This window comes from Vigna umbellata, chromosome 2 (genome assembly GCF_029865625.1).
Source record: "Vigna umbellata cultivar VRB3 chromosome 2, Vumbellata_1.0, whole genome shotgun sequence".
In the NCBI taxonomy this organism is placed as follows: Eukaryota; Viridiplantae; Streptophyta; class Magnoliopsida; order Fabales; family Fabaceae; genus Vigna; species Vigna umbellata.
The window spans coordinates 8915532-8924474 of record NC_142166.1 but is presented as its reverse complement, the minus strand read 5'-3'; the positions used below and the strand labels follow the sequence as shown (position 1 = coordinate 8924474).

At 33.5% G+C, this 8943-nt stretch overlaps 1 protein-coding gene across 4 annotated transcripts; it reads left to right on the top strand.

The window, feature by feature from the left end:
- The first annotated feature begins 5356 nt into the window (after nt 1-5356).
- LOC124834917 (Tetratricopeptide repeat (TPR)-like superfamily protein) lies at nt 5357-8736 on the top strand. Of its 4 annotated transcripts, none has more exons than XM_088106005.1 (2): nt 5357-5538; nt 5645-8736. In XM_088106005.1, the coding sequence occupies exons 1-2, from the start codon at nt 5406-5408 to the stop codon at nt 7723-7725; spliced, it is 2214 nt and encodes a 737-aa protein (XP_087962131.1). In that variant the 5' UTR covers nt 5357-5405; the 3' UTR covers nt 7726-8736. The 4 variants fall into 4 exon arrangements, with proteins under 4 accessions (XP_087962131.1, XP_047165704.1, XP_087962132.1 ...); XM_047309748.2 differs by having other exon boundaries at nt 5622-8736; XM_088106006.1 differs by having other exon boundaries at nt 5616-8736.
- Nucleotides 8737-8943: the final 207 nt, after the last annotated feature.

The following is an 8943-nucleotide window of genomic DNA, read 5'->3' as shown; positions in this document are numbered from 1 at the left end:
ATGTAATTTCTGAATAGTGCAGTATTTAGTACATGTCCAAGAATGGATAGTTGTATTTGGAACAATTAATTTGATTCTTAATAAAGAAAGTGTTTATTCTAATTGTGATTGTTATTTTAATTCCATTTGTTGTTTGGTATTATTATTTAATATTCATCCTTTGTGATTGTTCTAACAAATGTGTAGTTATGTCACCCCTATGTGGATGAAAGACCAAGTAAAGGTGTTTTTAGGTTGAGAGGTGAGTTCATGCAGTGGCCTTTTAATAGACTGATGTTGTTGTAATCGATTACAAGGTCCTTTAAATCGCTTACCAGTGAGAAAATTCCATTTTGTACCAAAAGCTGATGAGTGCTACCCAGACATGGCTGCAGCACTCCCCAAGAGTCCTTTCGTTTGTGTTTTCAATGTTTTGTCGATTGATTAACCTTGTTGGCCATGGTTGAACGTGTCCACAACGACAAATTTTAAGTTAGGTCAGTCCTATGTGGATGGAAAACCAGGTAAAGGTGTTTCTAGGTTGGGAGGTGAGTTCATGCACCATTGTCACAAACTGATGTTGTTGTAATCGATTACAAAGTCCTTGTAATCGCTTACCAGTGAGAAAATTCCATTTTGTACCAAAAGATGATGAGTGCTACCCAGACATGGCTGAAGCACTCCATAGGGGTCTCCAAGACTGTGTTTTCAATGTTTTGAGGATTGATTAACCCTGTTAGCCATGGTTGAATGTGTCCACAACAAGAAATTTCAAGTTAGGTCAGTCCTATGTGGATGGAAGACTAAGTAAAGGTGTTCCTAGGTTGAGAGGGGAGGTCCTACACCATTGACACAGGTCTGATGCACGTGTAATCGATTACAGAGCCTTGTAATCGTTTACCAGTGAAAAAATCCCCTTTTGTACCAAAAGTTGAGGAGTGCTACCCAGTCATGGCTGAAGCACTCCCTAGGGGTCTGTAAGACTGTGTTTTCAATGTTTTGAGGATTGATTAACCCTGTAGGCCATGGTTGAATGTGTCCACAACAAGAAATTTCAAGTTAGGTCAGTCCTATGGGGATGAAAGACCAAGTAAAGGTGTTCCTAGGTTGAGATGGGAGGTCCTACACCATGGACATAGGTCTGATGCACATGTAATCGATTACATGGGCCTTGTAATCGCTTACCAGTGAAAAAAAATCCCCTTTTGTACCGAAAGTTGAGGAATGCTACCCAGTCATGGCTGAAGCACTCCCCAAGGGTCTCCAAGACTATGTTTTCAATGTTTTGAGGATTGATTAACCTTGTAGGCCATGGTTGAATGTGTCCACAACAAGAAATTTCAAGTTAGGTCAGTCCTATGTGGATGCAATCATAAACAACCATAACACCACTTGGTTAGGTCAGTCCTATTACATATGCACATAACTGCCTATCTTCTTCTTCCTCACAACACCACTTGGATGCAATCATAAGTAACCAATTTTGTGGACACCCTAAGTCCTTTCAACCACTACTAACTACATCCACATGTCCTTGGTTATAAAAATCAACCAACCAAGTGAAGATCTTTCAATAAATTTCATCAAATTAGGTCCAACCCCTCAATGGGGAGCTCTTCTTCCACAGCAGGGGAGTGACGCTATACTTTCAGTACAAATTCGTGATTTTCCACTGGTAAGCGATTACAGGCTACTCGTAATCGATTACACACGCACATAACTGCCTATCTTCCTCTTCCTCACAACACCACTTGGATGTAATCATAAGCAACCAATTTTGTGGACACTCTAAGTCCTTTCAACCACCACTAAGTACATCCACACGTCCTTGGTCATAAAAATCAACCAACCAAGTGAAGATCTTTCAATAAATTTCACCAAATTAGGTCCAACCCTTAAATGGGGAGCTCTTCTTCCATAGTAGGAGAGTGGCGCTACACTTTCGGTACAAATTCGTGATTTTTCACTAGTAAGCGATTACATGTTACTCGTAATCGATTACAGATGCACATAATTGGGAACAGTTGTCTTCCAAAAACAGAACTTCCAAGCAATCAACAACAACCAATTTAGTAAACTTATTATTTCAATCCAACTCCTCATCAGTATAGGGACACATCAATTTTGACCCAACAAGTTAATGAATAAACTCACTCAACCAAAAACACAGACAAAGAAAATGAATATGAAGAATAATTAATCAAGAATAGTTTAGCTGTATTCATTTGCTATAATTTTGTACAATTCTGTAAAAAAATTTAATAGTATAATTGTGTACAATGTCTATTCATTTGCTATAAATAAGAATCTAAACCAAGAACACATTTCTAATGCTATACCAATCCAAAATGTTGCAGCGTTTGAAATCTTCGGACGTTGTCCTCGTCTAGGATCCAATCACATATATATTTCTTCCTAAACACAGTCAAGTCCTCCTGAAATAAACATTTTGGAATTTAGAAACAATATGAAGAATTGTCACATGATATGTTAAGTTATCAGAATAAGAATGGAAAACAATTGTTGTCTCAAAAGCAAAATGAGATTTTGGAAGAATCGGATATATTTAGCACTTTACATGATGAGAAAACAAAATTGCAAAGACTGGTGTAAGTTTTCAAGAGTATATATGATGAAACCAGGGTGATACTTTAATAAGGGTGCTAGTCAAAATTTAAAACTATTCTCTAGTAACGATTGACAAAAATGATGACCTTGGATGCCTTGGTGGAGTGAATCAAAATTTGGAAGAAAAATAAGGCACATGCATTAAGAACTTGGAGAAATTAATGTGAGGGAAGAGAAGTTAAGTCATGAACTACTAAAGGAAACAACTAGACTGTTAATGACACATTATTTGAAGAGAAAGTCTATGAGCTAGCCTATGCATGTGAAGATCTTGAACCTAAAAGCAACTTTAAAGACATGGAAAGTGAAATATTAATAGAAAGAGTTTGCAAGTTGGAAGAGGAAAATGGGTAACCACATCCATTGCATGATACAAAGTACAAAGAAAGGAAGAAACCATTGACAAACCAAAAAACCACAAGAACGAAGCGTGATACATTGTGCGAATAAACAATATCTTTGGATAAAAGACGAAAATCGCTGCTCACAAAGTAACCATCGCACCCAACCGACGAAGGACCAACGACGACAACGAGAAAACGAAACCTTTCGACAAATGACGCCAACGGTGGACTCAAGCGAGACTTCCTCTCAGCACTTCAATGGCGGACCGCACACACGACTTCGTCCAGATAGAACAGTGGATCCAAGAATGATTTTCACAATGGTGGACAAAGAGCACTTCATTGGTGGAGCGAGAGTTTTGAATGGAGAACGAAAAACTGGTGAGAGAGTTTCGTAAGAATGAATTTCACTTTGTGAAAGGCACCAACAGGTTTCCACATTTTTCTTTCCAAAAACACCATCCAAAACAAAATTAAACTTTTAAAAAAAATCATTTAAAACAACAAATGACAGAATAACACGTCTAGTTGTCAAATTGTTGTCAAAAAAGTTTGCACAAACGTTTTCCATACTAAAAGTATATTTTTTAGATAAAATCCTCTTTTTGCCAGTTTATTAAAAATATAAAAATTCAGAAATAAATCTATAACAATTGATAATAGAATTGAATCGTGTAACTTTATTTGGGTGTACCGTTTTTTTTTAACCTTTTTTTCTCTTTTATGTTTTTATATCTATTAATAATTTTTAATTTCTATTATTTAAAAATTACTGACAAACGGTACAATTATTTTTATTCTATAACTGTAATTATGAATTTTTAAATAAAAATAAAAATATTTTCAAATTATTCTTTTACATGTATTTTATTGGTTTGATCAAATTTACAAGTATTCTTATTATATAATCATAACATTAAAAATTAATAATTTCTTATAATTTTTTTATATGCAATTTTCTTAACTTTAATATAAATTTAATAATATCTTTTAATTGAATGCATTATGACGAGTGGAAACACAATACTTTTTTCCTTATGATAATAAAAAATATTATTATTATAATTATTAAATTAAAAAATGTGTCATTAAAATTTATACTAAAATTATATAATATATATATATATATATATGTTTATAAAATATGGTTTTGAAAATGAATAAATTTTATTAACTTTTAAAATTTTATTATGGATAATTCATTTTACAGATAGTAAAATTAATTGAATTTAAATGAAAAAATAAATAAATAAATGTGTAAAATAGTTACAAAACATAAAGATTAAAATTATAGGAAATTGTGTACATAAAGAACAAAGTTATGGGTAGTTTTTTATGGATAGTAAAATTAATAAAATAAAGTTAATTTTGTTTGAATAGAAAAACAAAAAAAAGTACACAAATGATAATTCTAAAAATATAAAATCAAAACTATATAGAATTATGTATTAAGAAAGCAGTTATAAACACCTCTATTCACTATATGGATAATTAAGTCTGTAATTATTACTTGTTTTATTATAAAAAAGTTTAGCCAAATATCATTCTACTCACAATGATATAAATAAATAACCGAAACCTAATTCAATTTGCTTCTTTTTCTTTTAATTATTTTATTTTCTTTTATGTGTAAGTTGTAATTTAAAATAATTAAAATGTTTAATTATATAGATGGTTTTCATTTATGATTATTTTTGTTAAATAGGTTCCTTATTTATTTTTTGTCTTCAATTAGATTTTATTTTTGAAAAATTAAAATAATTAAGTTTTGTTGTTAGTTATGTATTAATACCATTCAAGAGGATGTTAGATGTGCTTTTTTTAATTTTTAAATATTTTTATAATTACTTTTGTTTTTAACTTTTATTTTTTTAAAATTAAAAAGAAAAATTGTCATGTATCTAACATTGTGTTAATAACAATGTAACATGATACTGATAATGTCATGTGTCATTGTCAAGTCACATGTCACTCCATTAATTTTAATTTAATTCTTATATTTTTATTTTATCTTTAACTTTATTTAATTTTTTAAAATTAAATAATTTTATCTTTCTCTAAATTCAAACAAAATTTAATTTTTAACTTTACCCTTACTTAAGCATCAATTTCCACTCTATTTATTTTATTTTTTAATTTAAAAATTAAAAATATAATCACATAATAAAAATATTACATTGCCAACATAATGTTATTTCAATTTGACAGAAAAAATTCTATTTAATTTAATTTTATAAAAATAAAAATTCAATTAAGATATCAAAAAATAAAAAAACTTATTTAAAATTTTAGACGAAAATAGAAGCTTATCATATATTAAACCATGAAAATAAAGGGAAATAAAAAATGACCCATTTAACCCTTTTAACTCTGCTGCCCGTCAGATCCACGTTTGACACTGTCAAACGAATGTAGAGCTCAAACCCTGTCAACGTAGCGGTACTCCATGGAGGAATGAGTAGGGCACACTCGCACCAATGTAATACTGAGTTCACACCTTCAACATGGTTCCTCCTAGTCTCTCGTCACAACAACTATTTTCAAATCTCCGTTTCATTTCCGTCTCCACCTTCAATCCTCATCTTAGGTGCATTTCTTGAAACTCCTCTCTTTTATTTTCTTGCGACTTATTCTTATGTTTTTTCTGCATAACAGATTCTTTAGATTCAGGTACATTTGTTCTGACCACCCAGAATCTCAACACGCAATACCCAGATCACGAAATGAAAGTAAAACGGCCAAAACCATGGCCAATCTTATCAATTCCAAACCATGGTCAAACGCGTTGGTCTCGCTTCTGCCCACCCCTCTCTCCAAAACGACGGTGCTCCGAACCCTTCGCCTCATCAGGGACCCTTCCAAAGCCCTTCGCTTTTTCAAGTGGGCTCAGCAAAGTGGTTTTTCCCACACAGTTCAGTCTTACTTCATCATGCTACAAATTCTGGGTCGCCATAGGAACCTCAACGTTGCCCGAAACTTGCTTTTTTCCATCGAGAAAAAGTCTAACGGAACCGTCAAGCTTGAGGACAGGTTCTTCAATACCCTCATCAGAAGCTACGCCGAAGCAGGCCTCTTCAAAGAATCCTTGAAGCTTTTTCAGACCATGAAGTCCGTTGCTGTTTCCCCCTCCGTGATTACCTTCAACTCTGTTTTGTCTATTTTGCTTAAAAGGGGTCGCACCAATATGGCCAAAGAGGTGTATGATGAAATGCTTCATACGTATGGTGTTAGTCCAGACACTTGTACATACAATGTTTTGATTAGAGGGCTTTGCAAAAACTCAATGGTCGATGAAGGGTTTCGGTTCTTTAAAGAGATGGTTAGTTTTAATTGTGACCCGGATGTTGTCACGTATAACACTCTTGTTGATGGTTTATGTAGAGCAGGGAAGGTTAGAATTGCTCGGAATTTAGTAAATGCTATGAGCAAGAAATGTGAGGGTTTGAATCCTAATGTTGTTACTTATACCACTTTGATCCGAGGGTATTGTATGAAGCAAGAAGTTGATGAGGCATTGGTAGTTCTTGAAGAGATGAGTGGCCGGGGCATTGAGCCGAACATGGTTACCTATAATACTTTGATAAAAGGGCTTTGTGAGGTACAGAAGTTGGACAAGATGAAAGATATTTTGTTATTGATGAAAGACAATGGGGGTTTTAGCCCTGATACATTTACATTTAATACAATTATTCATTCCCATTGTTGTGCAGGAAATTTAGATGAAGCACTGAAGGTGTTTGAAAGAATGAAGAAATTTCAGGTCCGCGTGGATTCAGCCTCTTACAGCCCTCTGATACGTTGTTTGTGTCAGAAAGGGGACTATGATATGGCAGAGGTGTTATTTGATGAGTTATTTGAGAAGGAAATCCTATTGAGTAATTTTGGCTCCATGCCACTTGCTGCTGCTTATAGTCCTCTTATTCAGTATTTGTGTGAACATGGGAAGAGTAAGAAGGCCGAGAGGGTGATGAGACAGTTAATGAAAAGGGGCACACAAGATGGCCAATTATACAACACGTTGATTATGGGGCATTGTAAAGAAGGTGCATACGAAAGTGGATATGAGCTTTTAGTGTGGATGCTGAGAAGAGACTTTCTTCCTGATGTTGATATATATGATTACTTGATTGATGGTTTTCTTTTAAAGAATAAGCCTCTCCTTGCAAAGGAGACACTAGAGAAAATGCTTAAGAGCTCCTATCAACCTAAAACAGCCACCTGGCATTCCATACTAGCAAAACTTTTGGAAAAGGGTTGTGCTCATGAGTCTGCCTGTGTTATTTTGATGATGCTGGAGAAAAATGTTAGACAGAATATAAACCTGTCAACTGAAAATTTAAAGCTACTTTTTAGATGTGGACAGCAAGAAAGAGCATTTGAGATCATTGATTTGCTTTATAAGAATGGATACCGTGTTACAATAGAAGAAGTGGTTCAATTTCTTTTTGAGAGAGGAAAGCTATCAGAAGCATGCAAAATGTTGTTTTTTAGTTTGAAAAATCATCAGAATGTTGACATTGATTTGTGTAATGCAATTGTTCTGAATCTTTGTAAAACTAACAAGGTCTCAGAAGCATTTAATTTATGCTATGAATTGGTGGAGAAAGGTTTATGTCAGGAATTGACATGTCTAAATGATCTACTGCCTGCTTTAGAGCAAGGGGGAAGAAGAGAAGAAGCTCTATTTATATCAAAGAGATTACCAAGACTGGAGAATTTAGATGAATCTAAGGGAAATCATAGCTCTAAGAAGTTCAGGCCTATTAAAGTGTGAACCGTGTTTCTTGCTCTTTCAATATTCTGTTTTCATCTTTTCTGCTTTGACGGTTGAAAGTTAAAATCATTAGCTTCTACAGCTTGAAGATGATCTCTATCTGATAAAGTGCAATAGTTTGATGTGTCATATGGTGGCATCAAGATCACCGACCTTGTGCTGCCGTAGTCAGTAAGCAAACCAGAAGGTGATAAAATAAGCCAACCTCCCGGTTAACAGGTATGCGCCCTGGAAGCCATCTTTGGAAATATGGCCAGTCTTTTACCTTAAAGACTCGTTGCCACTGATTCACAGTTTCTCCACTCTCAGTCTACAAGAAGAGACGGAATGCAAAGAATATTAGCTAGATGAAGGACCCAAGAGATAACTACTAAGATGTACAAAGGAAAAAAAAAATAACGCTTATGAGTGCTGACTAGAAATGCACATCACATTCTTTGTCATGAGCCTATTCGTTAGTTTTCAAAAGCTTGTTTTTAGAGTTTTTAGTGTGTGTTTGATTCAGTTTTTTTTTTCTTTTTTATATAAAGTTGAAAGTGTATTAGTTAAAAAGAAAAACGAAAGTATAAACATCAGTGAGTTTTCAATAATACTAGTTATTTTGACTAGGTCACTCTACATTCAATAATACTGATGCAGTAAAAATTTCTCGAAATAACAAAAACTATTCTTCCTTCAAAGCATGTTGATATCATGTATTAGTTAGTTATAGACGAAATTGAAATTTTTCTCACTTGGATTTTTAGTACCTTGACGCTAAGGAGATGTTTCCATATCCACTGACTAAGGTCCTAACTTTCAAGCTTTTCTAAAACACGCAGGTCGTAAGTTTGGCTATGAATTTTGGTATGCTTAGTGGAAGTCTGGCTTTATACATATTTTAGGAGATATCTTTTAGATGATGTCAGTTTCAGCATGTTTCTTATTATCATTTTTAAATACTTGGACCATTGTAGTGTTGTATTTTTCATTAGCCATTGCGCAATATATATATATCCATCTTGAATGTTATTTGTTGCTCAAAATTGTACTTGTTCTTTGACATGTGATTTAGTTGTAATTGTGATTCTAGCTTAATGATCCATATTTTGGCTGTTAACAAATGCTATCTAAATGGGAGAATGGTAAATTAATTATGGATTAGTCTTAATTAATAATTAAAATATTATCTTTACTGTTATCTGACAATTAGAGATATGATCTATGTATTCGATCTTT

Coding starts and splice junctions, on each gene's coding strand:
- LOC124834917 (XM_088106005.1), top strand. CDS start 5,406: ATGAGTAGGGCACACTCGCACCAATGTAATACTGAGTTCACACCTTCA. Junction 5,539..5,644: donor ACCTTCAATCCTCATCTTAG/GTGCATTTCTTG, acceptor CTGACCACCCAG/AATCTCAACACGCAATACCC.